Here is a 17698-nt window from a genome sequence, read left to right as displayed (position 1 = left end):
TGAACCACATCAGTCCAGCTCTGATCCAACACCTGATTCTTCCTGGTCTCACCATCACTAACAGATCAAACTGAACAGAGACAGTCAGTCTTTTCTTTACTGCACACAAAGACAAACTGAATCTTTCCCACAGCTTCCAAACATTCTGCAGTCCTGTGAATAAATTCACTGTCCAAACAACACAAGACCACTACATGCTCTGATTGTGTTGAGGACATCTGTCCAACACAGTGAACAGCTCAGCTGTCCCTCACACAGAGAAGACAAAGAGAAAGAAGACAGACAAATGAACAGGTGGCCATGTTGGACAGAGGGAAGACATGTCAGAAAACAGACAGTAACAACACGGCAGCCGAACAAAGACACAACAACACAACAAACACCTGAAGCTGATTAAACAGACAGTCATGACACCTTCAACAAAGACAGAATAAAAAGAAACATGAGACTTACTGGTTCGTAGATCTACCTGGAAGAAAAAGAAGAAAAAAGTTAGTAAAGTCTGAAGTCTCTGACAGTTTGATCATTTCATCACCTTTAAATTCTCTCTGCTCTGTGTGCTGTTAGAGAGATTATATACAGACTAATGAACTGGATATTACAGCTCTGTGCTCACACTGACCACTTCAAATGACTTTCATGCTAATGCTATGCTAACTGGTGGCTAACAGCTAGCTTCCAGGTGTGTCTTACCTTCCTGTGTGAGGTTCAAAGTTCCTCCTGAAGTTGGACAAGTTTGTCTCAGAGTCTCTTTTCTTTTCCAGTTCTGTTCATTAAAAAGAAAAACAACATGAATGTGAGTCTGGTCTCAAACCTCTGATGTTTCCTGGTCCTGCAGTGACACTTTGCTCATTTCTTTTCTTTGAAAAGTCAAACTGAGTCAGTTGCTGATCAACAGCAGCAGAGAATTCATTCCTCACTGCTCTGACATGGAGTCTGTTCACTCTGTTAAAGCTCCATCAACACATCACACCGCCTGCTTTAGGTCACACACACACTGTCTGACTGGCGTCCGCGTGGCGGCCTTGTTAACAGGTGAGGGCCGCTCACAGGCCGCGAGCCACAGCGCGGGAAACCATCAGGAGATGATCACACTGACGTCAGAGCAGCAACATAAACCCAAATCAGTCAGTCAATAACTGATGTCCGTTATCACAGACAGAGTCAGAGCAGAAACATGGAGCCGCTGAACCACGTTCACCTGAAGCTGCTGCTGCTGCTGCGCATGCACAGGTGAAACACTAAGCCTGTTTTTACCATCATCACTTTCTCCACGTGAATCAGAGTCAGAGCTAATGAAGCTAATGGCTCAGTCTGAGCCTCTGCTGTTACACAGTTTAAAAACACACGCACACAGTTCAACATGACGCAGACACGCGCTCACACACCTAACCTGACGTTAACGTGGCGGACTCACCTGAGAGTTTTCTGAGCGGAGCTGGACCCGGTGTCTTCATTCTTCCCCTCCTACTCTGGACTGGAAGAAACTCGAAGCCGCCGCCACGCGACCAATTAACGCGTTTGGCACCTGACATCACGCACCTGTGGCGTTGTGATGCGTTCACGAAGAGTTATAAAAACCATACTCTTCCTCCTGTTGTAATGTTTGGAGTGTGGTATATTAGATGGTGATGTTGACGTGAAGATGATGAAGAGACGATCTCCGCTGACACTGACTTACTTGTATATAGAAGTTTATTACAAAGTAGTTCAGCATCGGACAAGCACTGCAGTAGCCTGTGAGAGGATCCGAGCCAATATGGATCTCTCTACCTAACAGCTCTAAACACCAGTATATATACATTGGTTGTTTACATGGTTCATAGGAAACATCTGGACCTTAATCAATACCTTCACTGTCAAGAGGAAGAAGATAAGGTGAGAGGAAACCCTCACCTTTAACCCCTACTAATCTAGGTGTCACATTCTTGACTCTTGTCCTAAACATGAACCCCAAAGGTTAACTCAAACATAGGAAACTCGTAAAAAGTGTAAACATCTAGAAACCCTCAGACATTCCAGAAAGACAAAAACATACATAAACATCCTGTATACTACAGGAGCTTTATTGATCAGTGATCGACTCATGGAGCTGTTTCGTTGCGTTTGAACCTGTTCAGTCATTTCCTGTCACTATGTGAAGGTGCTGGAGGGTGGAGGTGGAGGGTGGGGGCGCAGCTGAAGCTGCAGATACAGTGAACAGGTAGGTTCAGGACCTGACTGGTTCATCTCTGCACATATTAATAATTTGTGCTGTTTTAATCTGATTTATTCAATCTCATTCATTTCAATATTTGTCTTCTGTGTTTGTGTTCTGATACTAAGTTTGTCTGATTTTAATTTTTCTATTTGAAATAAAAACTGCTCTAACAGTAAAAATTAATATTATTACAATATATTTATTGAAAAAGTCGAGTTTCTCACAGCAGCCACAGGTAACATTAGCATCAGAAACCTCAGCAGCTGATGGTTGAGAGCTTGTTTTTGTGTGAAGACTTTAATAATAAAACATCATGAACCTTCTCACTGTGAGGAGACAAAGCTGAACCACTGAACCAACCTGAAAATATAATTTAGAAAACAGCAAACTACAGGAAGAGAAACAGGAAGTTACTGACCCCGCATTTCCTGTTGAAGAGGTCCAAGGTCAGGTGACGTCTCACCTGTAAACATGGAGGTTAAAACAGTTTCTGTTCTTTATTAAAACTGAACAGAGGTCAGAGGTCATACTCAGTGATGTCCTCATACTCTTCAAGGTGATGGGTTGTCTCCATGGAGACGGCTGGTTTGTTTCCTGTCTTCCTGCTGCAGCAGATCGACAGCAGCAGGACGGAGCAGATGCAGTACGGACAGAAGACCACTAGATGGCAGAAGAGTCTGAGCACAGAGACACAGGAGGCTCCTCCACCTCCTTCTTCATCTTCTCCTCCTCCTCTTCTTCATCTCAGAGTCTCTTCTTTCTCCACAAAGTTTTCAGCTGTGAACTTGTAGATTTTTGTTCCAGAAACTCAGACGACTGAAAAACATTTCATTCATTTTATTTGTAATGTGACAGAAACACGAAGCTTCAACAACATTAATAATAAATCAATAAATCTGGTTTTAATTTAACAGAGACAGAAATATTAGTTTCTCCAGGATCCTAACATCTCACATTATCTTAAACTTTATTTATTGGATCAATAATAACTGTAGAACTAAACTCAGATCATTGATTTAAACGTCATCACTCTGAGCTCTGTCTTCACAAAGAAAAACATGAGACTGAAGTTTGGACATTTTATAACCACAGAGAGGAAAACTGATCAACTAATTATTGATCAGCAGCTCAGTGTGTGTCTGTGTGTGTCTGATGACAGCATCAGTGACCAATCAGAGATGAGTGTCCTCAGATGTTACAGTTCTCCATTCAGAACTCCATTCAGATTTCACAGCATTTAAGAAGCTTCTTCTCCACATTCAATTTCTTTGGATTTGACTGAAAATGTTTCAGCAGCTGATAAAATGTCCTTAAAGCACAGTCCTCGAGGTAGGGAGAGTGTGTGAGTGTGTGTGTGTGTGTGTGTGTGTGTGTGTGTTGGCATCATTTCTTTGTTTTCTTCTGTCGATCCAGAAATTTTTGTCGTCTCTCAACTGGAATCTCATCCAGACTGATCCCATGGTTACTGGCCCTGAGAGACAGACAGGTGAGAGACAGACAAGTGAGAGACAGACAGGTGAGAGACACAAGTGACACAGACAGGGTTGATTGATACACTGATGTAAACTGATATCTGACAAATGTGTAATGTTAGCTGATGGTTGTGTAGGGTTAGGGTTAGGTGTGTCGCTGTGTGTGAGTCATTACCCTCCAGTGAGGTCTGGAGGAACAGGAAGAGGTTTGCTGAATCCATCTCGACTGATCAGCCAGTACGTGTCCTCTGAACCCTTCACCTGTGAAACAGAAAACACCTGTTTATCTTCACTGTTACAGTCTGACCCACAGTCCAACCCTCACCCGGTTTCTGTAGATCTGCAGTTTAACGCTCTCTCTCTTCTGTTAAACTGTTCTTTTCTGTAACTGACACATTTAAATCTGTGATATAATGAAAGTCTGAGGCTGCAGCAGGTGAGACAGGTGGGACAGGTGAGGCAGGAGGAGCAGGTGAGCGTACCTGTGCCTTCCTGGTGTCAAAGTGGTATCCCAGTTTGAGACTGGTCAGGACCTTCACTGTGCTCAGACTGATGTGGATTCTGTAGGCTGCAGACCACAAACACATTATCAATAGTGATCAGGTCATTGATCAGATCTGATCAGATCCCTAACTGAAGAGAAATCCTGAGCTCAGGTCTGATGATGATGTAATTTCCTGTCTTTACGTACGCAGTCCTGTAGCTTCCATGTGCGACGCCGTCGTCACCGTGTCTCCAAACAGACAATACCTGGGCATCGTGAGGCCGACCACACCTGCTACAACCGGACCTGAGGACCAGAGAGGATGAGGTCTGAGAGGAGGAGGAGGTCTGAGAGGAGAACAAGGTCTGAGAGGAGAACAAGGTCTGAGAGGATGAGGTCCAAGAGGAGAAGGAGATCTGAGAGGAGGAGGAGGTCTGAGAAGAACTGGTCTAAGAGGAACTGGTCTCAGAGAAACTGGTCTAACAGGAAGTGGTCTGAGAAGAACCGGTCTGACAGGAAGTGGTCTGGACTGTACCTGAGTGCAGTCCGATGCGGATCTTGACTTTGATCTCAGGCATGTGTTTGATCTTAAAGGCTCCGATCGAGTGCAGGATGTCCAGAGACATGTTGGCAACTTCAGCTGCGTGTCGAGTCCCATTCCTGTTGGGGACGCCTGAAGCCACCATGTAGGCGTCTCCGATGGTCTCTACCTGTAAACACAACACAATACAACACAACACAACAACACGACACAATACAACACAAAACACCACAAAGGTCAGCACAGCCTGATGGACACTGGTTTTTCCTGACGTTCAGTGAATGTGACGTGAATCTCTGGTTAGAAAATGAATCTGACATTCAAAGGTCAAAGGTCAGGAGAGTCGTTACCTTGTAGACGTCATGAGAAGCAATGATGGCATCAAACATGGTGTAGAGGTCGTTCAGCAGGTCGACCACCTGCACACACACACACACACACTGTCAGTTTTAAGTAACAGAAGAAGAGGATCAACAGACATTAAATCAGTTTGTACCTCGATGGGTTCACTGAGCGCTGAGATGGTCGTAAATCCAACGATGTCACTGAAGTAAAGAGTGGAGTCTGAATAATGTTCAGGTTGAACCGGTTTCCCTTTCTTCAGAGCCTGAGCCACAGACCTGAAACACACAGTCACACTTATTAATCACATGAAAATAAATATAAACACATCGTCCTGTTTCTGAGTCTGTGCTGATTTGATGTTTATTCTCCTGTTTTCACTTTCAGTCATTAGTTCATATTCTGAACAGCAGCTGATCAGCTCCTGGTGTCAGTGAACGCACCAATGTTCAGATATTTCAGTTTTACTGTGACACTGAAGGAAACAGGAGGATTCTGAGTAAAGTTCTGCAGCGTCTGTTTCCTCTGAGCTTTATTCTGAAAGGACGTCACACACAGTGATATCGACAGGAAGTGAGGTCACTGGATCAGATCAACATGTGGTTCAGATCTCTGAGTTCAGCTCTGACTCTGGATTCAGGTTCGGGTCTGACTCAGGTTCAGGTCTGACTCAGTCTGGACTCAGTCTGGTTTCATGGTCCAGGTCTGGACTCAGGTTCAGGTCTGACAGGTTCAGGTCTGACTCAGTCTGGACTCAGACTGGACTCAGGTACAGGTCTGACTCAGGTTCAGGTCTGACTCAGGTTCAAGTCTGACACAGTCTGGACTCAGACTGTAGTTCAGCTCACAGCCTCCAGGTGTCACTGCTCTTCTTCATTGGTGTTGAACGTGTCTTACTTTGGAAGCAGCTGTCCGACCAGTTTCTCCGTCTTGTTTCTCTCGACCTCCAGTTCGTCCGTTCGTTCTCGGATCAGATCCTCCAGGTTTGAACTGTACTGCTCCAACATCCGCAGCATCGAGTCGATGATGTTCGCCCTCTTCCCTCTGTTGATGCCCCGAAACTGCACACACACACACACACACACACACAAACACACACACAACAGAAAGTCATTGTAAGTGGGACAGTTTCTCTCCTGCAGTTCTCAGGTGAACCAGCAGGTGGAGCCTCTCACCTGTTTGAACACGTCGTCAAAACTCGGCCTTTTACTCGGGTCCTCGTTCCAACACTCGTTCATCAGACTGAGACACTCGGCCGGAGCCTCGTCCACCGACACAACCGGTCTGCAGAGAGGAGGGGGCTGCTTCAGACGCTCCACGATCTCTGACAGAGAGAGAGACGGGTGGTCAGACAGACAGGTAGAGAGGAGGGGGCTGCTTCAGACGCTCCACAATCTCTGACAGACAGACAGACAGGTGGAGAGAGAGACAGGTGGTCAGACAGACAGACAGCAAGTGGAGAGAGAGACAGGTGGACAGACAGACAGGTAGAGAGGAGGGGGCTGCTTCAGACGCTCCACGATCTCTGACAGACAGACAGGTGTCAGACAGACAGACAGTCAGAGGATCAGACAGACAGACGTCCTGTCTCACCGTGTGCCGGCATGTCCATCATGGCGTACGGCAGCGTCCGTGAGATCACTTCCTGTATGATGATGGAGAAACTGAAAACGTCTCCAGCAAACGAACCTCCACGAACCGGATTCCTCAAGAGCTCTGGAGCCGTCCACAGCAGCTCTGAGAGAGAGACAGGTGGAGAGAGAGTCAAGTGGAGACAGAGAGAGAGGTGGAGAGAGAGAGAGACGGGTGGAGAGAGAGAGACAGGTGGAGACAGAAACACTCTGAACTCTTTAAATATTTAGATTGAATTCACATTTAAATTTAATCTATATTTAATATTTACATGTAATGTTTATATCTTAGTAAAATCTTTACATGTATATTTAATGTATGTTTCCTGTTTTCACCTTGTGGGTCGTCAGGAAGACTGAGGCTCTGAGAGTGAAGGATCATGGGAAGGCCATAGTCAGTGATTTTCAAAACAAAACGTCCGTCGACTAAACAGTTTGTCGACTTCAGTCGACCGTGACTCAAACCTCGTAGATGAAGATACTTCATCCCCTGAAACACACACACACACACACACACACACACACACACAGACACAGTGTTTATTATCATCTAACAGTTTAAAAAGCTCAGAGAACAGAAAGAGCTGAGTCTCAGCAGCCTGAAGGTTCAGTGTGTGATTAAATAAACGTCTCATTAACTAAAGCTGTGATGTGTTTAATGACTGACGCTCAGTCATCTTCAGACTTTTACTTTGAAAGTGGGACAGGAAGTTGGTTCAGAGATTAAAGGATCAGAGAGACCAGAGTCCAGAGACCACAACACTCAGAAAGTCCCCCCTCCCCTGAGTAATAGTAGTAGTAATAGTAATAGTTATGGTTAGTTGTTAGTCAGTTGTAAAAAAGCCATTTTATGATGTCTCTGATGTCAGACGTCACTTTGCTTCAGTAGTTTGTTTTTTGTTGAAACTAGTTGGACGTTTGGACTCAGTCATTCACCTTCTTTGAACAGAGTCTGACCACTGACGCACCAAAACCCAAACTACTCAGCTGTTTGATGCAGCAGTGGACGACTGGACCGAACTGATACGACCCAAAGTCTTACTGGTTATTCAGTAAACCACAAAATCTCTGACGTGTAAACTAGTGACAGCTTGTTCACCTCACTAGTTAATTAGTGACCCATAATTTCCTGCACTAGTTCACTGATCAAAACTCTCAGTAACTTTGAAACCTCTTTTGACTTTACCAGTTAACTAGTGGTAGACGTAGATTAGTAGGATTAGTAATAGTAATGGTAGTTGTAGTAGTAGTAGTATTAGCACTAGTAGCAGTACTAGTAGTATCGGTACCTTGATGAGGTCCATGAGTAAGGAGGACTTGAACATCCAGTCCAGCCTCATGTTGCTGTCGGACAGAAGGTCGGACAGACTTCCTCGAGGACAGTGTTCAACCACCAGAGCAAAGATCCCAGAGTCCAGGAACAGACCCAGGTACAGGTTCAGGTTTTCATGTCTCATCTCCCGCAGCTGGACCAGAGAAAGTACAGATCTGAAACTCTGAATCTGAAACCTGTCAACATCTGAATCCATGATTAAATATAAAATATAAAATAATATAAAATATAAAATTCAACCACGATGAATCAACTGGACGACAGAAGATGATGTGTTCACCTGGAAACTATCAGGAGGTAACTGTTCAATTATCTGTTTACTACTGTATCTACTGTATCTACTGCGTATCTAATGTATCTTCTGTGTATCTACTGTGTATCTACTGAGTATCTACTGTTCTTGGTACCTGGCTGAACAGACTCTGGGTGTTTGGATTCACGGCCGTCATCGTCTTTCCAACAGGAATCTTCTTCAGCCAAACCCAGTCGCCCTGGTAACAACACAACCAATCAGAGCGACAGTGTGTCACACAGACAGTCAGGTACAGGTAGTAAAGGTAGTACACGTAGTACAGGTAGTACAGGTGTACCTCCAGTATTCCTATGTTGGAGCTTTCAGGTGTCGTCAGGATGTAACTTCGAGCGATCGAGCGAAACGGAGTTTTAATTTCCAGGAGACTCCTCATGATCGACTCGTCGTTCAGTTTCTATAGAAACATCATCATCATCACCAGAAAATGGTAACTCAGTGTTACCTGTGTGATGTCACAGTTTCTCACCTTCCTGCTGACTTGAGTGTCAATGAAGACGATGTCGTCCAGAGTCAGGATCAGTTTGGTGACGTTTGCTGCTCTTTTGTACTTCCTGTTCACACATTATTAGTTTTATTGTTATTATTATTATTATTATTATTATTATTATTATGACTAGTTTGACCAGAAAATGATCAGCAGAAAGAGTGTGTGTGTCAGTGTTAGTGTGTGTGTGTGTGTGTGTTAGAGTGCCAGTGAGTGTGTGTGTGTTAGTGTGTCAGTGAGTGTGTGTGTGTGCGTGTGTGTTACTGTGTCAGTATTAGTTTGTGTGTGTGTGTGTGTGTGTGTTAGAGTGTCAGTGTGTGTGTTAGTGTGTGTATGTGTGTGTGTGTGTGTGTGTTGACCTGATCCAGTAGGAAAATGCTCCAATCAGAGAGCAGAGCAGGAGGAAGATGAAGAACACGGTGACTGTGTCGACACCTGCAGATAAAAAACTATGACGTTATGAACGTGATGGACACCAGGGGGCGCCCTACAGACCTCACACCTTCATCACATGTTGGACAGAAACAGAGAATTCCCACGGTGCTGCAGGTCAGTAAACTCACCCCCGCTGCAGGTCTCCTCTGGACTGAACCAACAGAAGCTGTCTGTGGGGGGTTTTCCTCCGGGGAAGATGAAGGAGCGGCTCAGCGGCCTCAGACCTCCGACCGTCCCGTCCGTGTGCGTCGGAGCGAGCGAGTGAGTCGGGACGAGTCGGTCACCATCACTGTTCAACACCACGTACCTGGCCTGAAGGCCACGCCCCTCTCTACCTCCGTACAACACCTGAGGAAAAAAAAAAACAGGTGAAAGAAACGTCAGGTGCCAGGTGGTTCATCATGTGACTGATGATGTAACCGAGTTCAGAGTTTATCTACATTTCTTTTTACTGAAATATTAAAATGTTTCTGACCTGATTGAATCCCTGGAAATCAAAGCCTCCATCTGATTGGACGAGCCGGTTCCCCGTCACCCAGTGCCCGCCCCCTGCCTGACGACGCTCCTCCACTGCCTTAGCAACGAAGTACACCATGTTAAAAATGGTGCCAAAGACTGGAGACACCTGCAGATAAAGGTCAGGGAAAAACATCACCTGGTGGTTTTATACTGTCTCCTCGACACATCAGAGGTCACCTGAACGCACCATCTTTACAGAGTCACCTAAACGCACCATCTTTACAGAGTCACCTGAACACACCATCACTACAGAGTCACCTGAACACACCATCAGAGTTCACCTGAACGCCCCATCACTACAGATTCACCTGAACGCACCATCACTACAGATTCACCTGAACGCACCATCACTACAGAGTCACCTGAATGCACCATCACTACAGAGTCACCTGAACGCACCATCAGTACAGAGTCACCTGAACGCACCATCAGTACAGAGTCACCTGAACGCACCATCACCTGGAGTTAATATAAGTTTATACAGAAAACCATTACACCAGAAGCATGAGCAGAACTTAATCAAAACGTAGGAGCACAGTAGAAACAGTGGCCTATTTTTTCTCTCTATGATCACTCTGTCGATCCTTATGATTAATTCTATCTCCCACCGACCATGAACACATCACTGGATAAACTCTGAACTGACACGGATTCTGTCCAGTCACAAAGAAGAGCTGTTGTCCCTCTTTCCTTTTTCTGAAATGTTGTGAATTGTGAGTTGTTGTGCGTTGACCTTCAGGGCCACTGTAGTATTTGTTGTGTATTAGTTGTGTATTTGTAAATGGACCGTACTTATATAGCGCTTTCCTAGTCTTTTCAACCACTCAAACTGCTTCACACTACAGATCACATTCACCCCATTCACACAAACATTCATACAGCACTTGTTCTATAGCTTTCTAGTACAGACACACACATTAACACATCAATGTCACACATCGGAGGCAATTTGGGGTCAGTATCTTGCCCAAGGATACTTCGGCACGTGGACTGGAGGAGCCGGGAATCGAACCACCAACCTTCTTACTTGTGTATTACTTGTGTTTGTGTTGTGTATCTACCTCCATGGCGGAGACCGCAGACCGGATCTCTCGGCTCATCTGAGCCTGACGAAAAGCTTCGTAGAAACTCTGGTCGGACGCCATGGTAACGGTCAGGACGGAGCTGTAGGCGTGACGAAGCTGCGTGCTGTTGGTCAGCTGAGGAAACACTGCGTCCTGATTTGACAGAAGAGAGAACCAGGAAGCCAATCAGAGCTCAGTTTGAAACCTTTATGAAAAACAGGATAAAGCTGCAGCGCCTCCTCAGGTCACAGCTGGAACTGCAGCTAAAGAAAAACTCATTCAGCAGATCAAATGTCAGGAGTCATTGATCGATCAGTTTGATGTTAAACTGATCAGTTTATGATCAATCAGTGTGATGTTAAACTGATCAGTCATTGGTCGATCAGTTTGTTCTTAAACTGATCAGTTCATGATCAATCAGTGTGATGTTAAACTGATCAGTCATTGATCGATCAGTTTGATGTTAGCCTGATGAGTTATTGATCGATCAGTTACCTGATACGGCATGGCGTACAGCAGGGCATCGTACGGTATAAAGATGTAACCATCAGAAACCATCCCCATCTCCAGAGCAGCCAATAGGAGCTCTCTCTGATCCTCTCCACCAATCAGAACGGAGCTCATACACATGATGACGACTAAAACAGAAAAAATAGAAACAGGTTTTACTGTGAATCTGTCGATGAACTGAAGCTTCAGACGAGTCAAAATCAGATCATTAACAACACTGTGTTAAATGCCATATTACTGATTGACAGGAAATTAATTGGTGATAAATCTGATAATCAATTATTAATTAAAAAAAAAACTCAACAGAGACAGAGCGAGTCATCAGAACATGTTCATCTTTGCTTCAGGGAATAATAAAGACATGTTTTACATTACTTTGTTTACAAAACCAATCAATAGATCATTAGAGGAAATAACTATCGATGTATTGATGATTGATTGGCTGATTGACTGGCTGCAGCCTTGCACTTCTCTTCTGATGGAACAACACAACTTTACCAAGGTTTGTCTGTTTATCACTGATACATAGAATCTATACTATATAAATACTGAAGCATTTGAACAAAACACAACATACAAACTAGAAAATGCATTTCCTGTGGAAAATATGTGTGAATGCTGAGAGCTGAATGAATCGCTGAAGCAATGCTGAAAATGGCTGAAATTATGGTTGAAATGCAGAAGAAAAAGTTGAAAGGCTGAAACTGTTGAAATGAAGAAGAAAAAGTTAAAATTTGAAAGTCAAAAGTAATTGCTGAAGTTTAAAATGCCTGAAATTATCAGAGACAAAGGGTAGATGCAGAAGATTAAAGTTAAAACCAACAGCTGAAGCATTTGTTTGAATAGCAAGTGCAGACAAAGTTGAAATTTTAAAAAGCATAAAGAGTTGAAGAAAGTTGAATCAGCATAAATGTCAAAAGGTTTAAACCTTTTGATAGTTGAATGGTTTCTGTAGCAGAAAGTATGCAGGAGTAGTTACAACCCAAACAGGGCTGGAAGCAGAAAGGAAAAAACAGCTAAATGCAGAATAAAAAGTGGGAAGTCAAAATGTAAAACTGGAGATGGAAGCTTAAGTGCATTAGATAGAAAAGCAGAGAGCACAAACATGTTGAGGAATCAGCTTAAAGGCAAATAACACACAGCCAAAGCTGGACGATGAAATATGAACGTGGAATGTCTGAACTTCCTAACAGGTAAAATGGAAAGAATTAGGTATCATTAGTGTGTGTGTGTGTGTGTATGTGTGTGTGTGTGTGTGTGTGTCTGACTGTGTTTGTAAACAGCACAGAGATCAAAGGCAGCAGCTACAGTGAGCTCTGAGCCCAGACAGCCACACAATACAGAGATTTGCTTCTGCGTACCTCTCAAACTCTCCCTATTAATTCAAAAACTGTAAGTCCTATGGATGAAATCTGGTGATTGCCAGTGTCAGGAGACTTTACTGAACACAGACATGTGTTATTTGTGTAGATAAAGTGAAAAATGACCACAGTATGGCAGTTTAAAAACTGGCCTGCTGTGGCTGTTGTATGAAGACAGCTAAAATGGAGATGAATGGAGGAGCTGAGGGCTCCTGTTGCTGATCAGAGGCTGCTACCTCAAAAACCGTAAATCCTATGGCTTATGGAGTCACACTGTGTGAAAGAGCACAAAATTATCTACAATTTGAGGTATAAATTGTGTGTGAGAAGTGAAAGGTGTGAGCAGGAGAGGAGTTGAAGCAGAAAATTTTGAGAAAAAGTTGAAGGGCTGAAAGCCAGAGTGGATGATGTCACTACGGGACATCACCCACTCTAGCCAGCGCAATACACACCCATTATAAACTCAGAAAATCTCATGAAATGAGCATGAAATATAAACTGCTGTAATTCAAAAACTGTACAAGATATCAAAAAGTTGAATGTAAGTTGAATAGCTGAACTTGTTGGGACTTGTTTAAAGTTTAAATGAAGTTTCTAGCACAAAGTATGCTGAAGTAGTTAAAGTTCAAAGAGGCTGAAGTTTTGAAGGAGTTGAACATTCCGTCCATTAATTTTAATGGGAAAAAAATTTCATAAAACGTTGAATATTTTAAAAATTATAAATAGTATAAAAAAGTTGAATGTAAGCAATAATGTCCTGAATGAGATGAACATTTTGGTGGTTGAATGGTTTTAATAGCAAAAAGTATGTGGGAGTAGTTAGATGCCGAAAAACGTACGGAAGAATAATAATAAGTTTAATAAAGATTAGAAGAACAATAGTGTGAATGCTCAGCATTCACACTAACTAGAAAATGCATTTCCTGTGGAAAATGCGTGTGAATGCTGAGAGCTGAATGGATCGCTGAAGCAATGCTGAAAATGGCTGAAATTATTGTTGAAATGAAGAAGAAAGAGTTGAAAGGCTGAAATTGTTGAACTGCAGAAGAAAAATGTAAAATTTTAAAGGCAAAAGTAATTTCTGAAGTTTAAAATGGCTGAAATTAGCAGAGAGAAAGGGTCAATGCAAGAAGCTGAAAGTTAAAACCAACAGCTGAAGCATTCATTTGAATAGCAAAAGTGCAGACAAAGTTGAACATTTTAAAAAGCATAAAGAGTTGAAGAAAGTTGAATCAGCACAAATGTAAAAAAGTTTAAATCTTTTGATAGTTGAATGGTTTCTGTAGCAGAAAGTATGCAGGAGTAGTTACAACCCAAACAGGGCTGGAAGCAGAAAGGAAAAACAGCTAAATGCAGAATCAAAAGTTGGAAGTTAAAATGGAAAAGAGGTAGAAACAGTTGAAAGGTAAAATCAGCTGCTGAGGGTTTGACTCAGTTAAAATGGAGAGAAAGAGATGTGAAGTCTTAAACACTGTTTAAAGATAATTCACCTCATCAATTACTGATCTGTGAGTAAGAGGAACCCATGTATCTTGTATTGACAGAAAAGTAAGTCAAGAGTTTGATAAACAGCACAGACATCAGAGATCAGCTGATCACAGTCACCTGTTTGTGTCCAACTGTACTCACAGGTTGCCATAGCAACATCAAGGTCTCAGCCTCTACAGAGTCAGATTTTGCTCTGCGCACCTCTTGAAGTCCTCCTAATAATTCAAAAACTGTAAGTCCTATCGATAAAATCTGGTGACTACCAGCAGTGGGAGACTTTACTGAACACAGACATGTGTCATTTGTGTAGATAAAGTGAAAAATGACTACAGTATGGCAGTTTAAAAACTGGCCTGGTTTGGGTTTTGTCTGAGGACAGCTAAAATGGAGATGAATGGGGCAGTTGAGGGCTCCTCTTGGTGATCAAGAGGAGCTACCTCAAAAACCGTAAATCCTATGGCTTAGGGAGTCACACTGTGTGACAGAGCACAAAATGATCTACAATTTGAGGTATAAATTGTGTGTGAGAAGTGAAAGGTGTGGACAGGAGAAGAGTTGAAGCACAAAAATTTGAGAAAAAGTTGAAGGGCTAAAAGCCAGAGTGGATGATGTTCAGCATCACACTAATTAGAAGAACAATAGTGTGAATGCTGAGCATTCACACTATTGTTCTTCTATTGTTCTTCTAATCTTTATTATGCTGAGCATTCACACTATTGTTCTTCTAATCTTTATTATATCAGCATTCACACTAATAAAGATTTGAAAAGAAAAGCTGATTTGAAGAACAAATTTGAAAGATTTGAAGAACAATACAACTAATAAACAATAGAACTAATAATAAAGATTAGAAGAGCAATAGTGTGAATGCTGAGCATTCACACTAATAAACTAAAACAGTTCAGGAGTTAAAACCAGAACAAGATGGAGGCTGGAAAACCTGATTAATTATCAGTTAATCAGATGATGTAGAACTGATGTGGATTAAGTCTGGTGACCTCGGGGTCTTTGTCATAGTTAAACTTCATTTCTCTCAGCTCTGACCTTTGACCTTATCGCCGTCTTTGATCGTTCTCAGTGCCTCCCGAGCTCCACCATTGTTTTTTGTTTCCATGGTAACCACCGGACCAATCGGCAGGCCCAAAGACCGCAGCACCGAGGCCACTTCCTGTCCAGTGCTCTCCCATAGGTTGGACGGAGCTGGTGATGGAGAGGAAGAGGAGGAGGAAGAAGAAGAGGAAGGACAGAGATTATTATGAGAGGACAGAGTCCAAAAGTGTAATCGATCAGATTTTAACTGGGTACAATGAATACTACAGTGAATACTACATGTGAATACAACAGTGAATACTACATGTGAATACTACAGTGAATACTACAGTGAGTACAGTGAGTACTACTGTGAGTACCACAGTGAATACTACATGTGAATACTACAATGAGTACTACTGTGAGTACTACAGTGAATACTGAATGTAGTCTGAGTCTCTGGCCTTTGTTTTCTGTTTTTATCATTAAGTATTTTTTTAACAAACCTTTTTTTAAACAAACCTCTGAAAAACCTGAGGTTTGTTGAATCTTTACAACATTTAGATCAAAGAAATAAACCCAGAGGTAACGAGCTTCAAGTGGATCTTTAATAAAAACTAAACAGAGAAACAGAGAAATAAACACTTAAGGCCTGAAACAGCCTCTTGCCCCTGTAATGACATCACTTCCTCACCTGAGATGATGCCGACATGCGCCCAGCGGAAGAACCTGAGCACGGTGAACAGGACTCTGCTGGGAGGAGTGATGGGCGGCAGGTTCGCCCAATCAGAGTCCAGACAGCCCGGAGAGGCGAGTCCCGCCTCCCAGTGCTGAGTCAGTAAGGAGGCGGCGTGACAGAGGGCGGGGTTAAAGGGTCCGATGTAGGCGTGGCCATAACCCTCCATCTCCCCAAGTTCTGTCAGAGCTGAGATAAAACCAGAGAAGAAGTCAGAGTCCGCATTAAACCAGAGAAGAAGTCAGTCTGAATAAAACCAGAGAAGAAGTCAGAGTCTGAATAAAGCCAGAGAAGAAGTCAGAGTGTGAATTAAATGGAGAATCAGTCAGAAATGTAAAAAATAAAAATTCTGTGAAAGTAAATGTAAAATGAATTCAGCTGATTAAATAAAATAACTTCAACTTGTCTCTTTAAACAAGTCTTTAATGAATGAACTCTGTCATGGAGGTTTAATAAAGTCAAAGTATTTTAACTGTAAAATCACTGACACTTAAAGTCTTCAGTCTTTATGTGGATCAGGTCGGTCAGGGTCAGGGATGACTCTGATCATTAGTTAGTCCTCGTCCAGGGTTAAGGTGAGGATCTGTTGTCATGGAGGTTTGATTTAAAGTCTTCAGTTTTTATGTGGATTAGTTCGGTCAGGGTTAGGACTCCGATCGTTAGTTAAGGACCTAACAAACCTTTGGAGACGGAGCAGTCCTCGTCCAGGAGTTTCACATCGTACCAATATCCTCTGCTCAGACTGCCGTCGCTCCGTAACCGTGACAACGCCAGGTTGGCTGCTGCCGTTGGCATCGCCCGGGAGAACATGGGGTCACATGACCACGGACCAATCAGAGCCAGTTTGAAGGTCGCAGACCAAACATCTGTCACACATAAGAACCACAGACAGAGCAACAGCAGCAACTGGAGGATCTGCATCCTGACGACCTGAGGAACAAAACACAACAGAGACAGTAGAAATCAATTATCAATAATCAGTTTTATATTTTAGGTTTTTCTGTGACTGAAAGTTTTAATCACAGAAAATATTTGGATCTTAATTTAAACATCTGTAGATCTGACGTCACAGATTTATGTGTAGATTAGATTACAGATTGACTGAATATTAGTTGACCTGTATATTATATTATATTACCTGTATGTTACAGTAGTTTCCCTGTATGTTATACACACAAAAAAGATGGTCCACTGAGATTGAAGAGGCTCTGAAGGACTGTTCTGAGACAGTGTGGACTGAGCTCAGTGACTCTCATGGGGAGGACATCGACAGTCTAACAGACTGCATAACAGACTACATTAACTTCTGTGTGGAGAACACTGTACCCACCAGGACTGTACGGTGTTTCTCAAACAACAAACCCTGGATTAATCCTGACAGAAAGGCTCTCCTCAAGGAGAAAAGGCTACAGGAGGAAGATGGAGGACCAGCTGCAGCAGAATGATATCAGTGGAGTCTGGAGAGGCCTGAAAACCATCTCAGACACAGGAAACCAGACCGCCAGACTGTGGAGACTTAGGAGTGGGTGAATGATCTGAATCTGTTTGGCCACGGGTCCAGACGGCATCAGCTCCAGGCTCCTGAAGTCCTGCGCAGACCAGCTGAGTGAGATCATGAAGCACCTCTTCAACAAAAGGTTGAAGTTGGGGAGAGTCCTTTCAACACCATACAGCCCATGTTCCTGAGGGACAAGCTGGAACACATGGGGGTGGACCAGCATCTCACACTCTGGATACTGGATTACCTCACCAACCG

At 43.1% G+C, this 17698-nt stretch overlaps 1 protein-coding gene across 1 annotated transcript; it reads right to left on the bottom strand.

Moving 5' to 3' along the window:
- Positions 1-3101: 3101 nt before the first annotated feature.
- LOC108882212 (retinal guanylyl cyclase 1) lies at positions 3102-16868 on the bottom strand. Its single transcript, XM_018674577.2, has 23 exons — positions 16623-16868; positions 15901-16131; positions 15222-15377; positions 11314-11456; positions 10816-10971; positions 9711-9860; positions 9364-9583; positions 9160-9235; positions 8783-8867; positions 8594-8710; positions 8411-8494; positions 7960-8136; positions 7007-7160; positions 6633-6776; positions 6215-6363; positions 5937-6100; positions 5194-5317; positions 5048-5116; positions 4692-4866; positions 4364-4462; positions 4155-4240; positions 3848-3933; positions 3102-3671 (listed from the first exon to the last, which is right to left on the bottom strand). The coding sequence occupies exons 1-23, from the start codon at positions 16861-16863 to the stop codon at positions 3584-3586; spliced, it is 3174 nt and encodes a 1057-aa protein (XP_018530093.1). The 5' UTR covers positions 16864-16868; the 3' UTR covers positions 3102-3583.
- Positions 16869-17698: the final 830 nt, after the last annotated feature.

This window comes from Lates calcarifer, unplaced genomic scaffold (genome assembly GCF_001640805.2).
Source record: "Lates calcarifer isolate ASB-BC8 unplaced genomic scaffold, TLL_Latcal_v3 scaffold_55_116, whole genome shotgun sequence".
In the NCBI taxonomy this organism is placed as follows: domain Eukaryota; kingdom Metazoa; phylum Chordata; class Actinopteri; family Centropomidae; genus Lates; species Lates calcarifer.
Note: the sequence above shows the minus strand (reverse complement) of the source record. Positions and strands in the feature narration are given on the sequence as shown.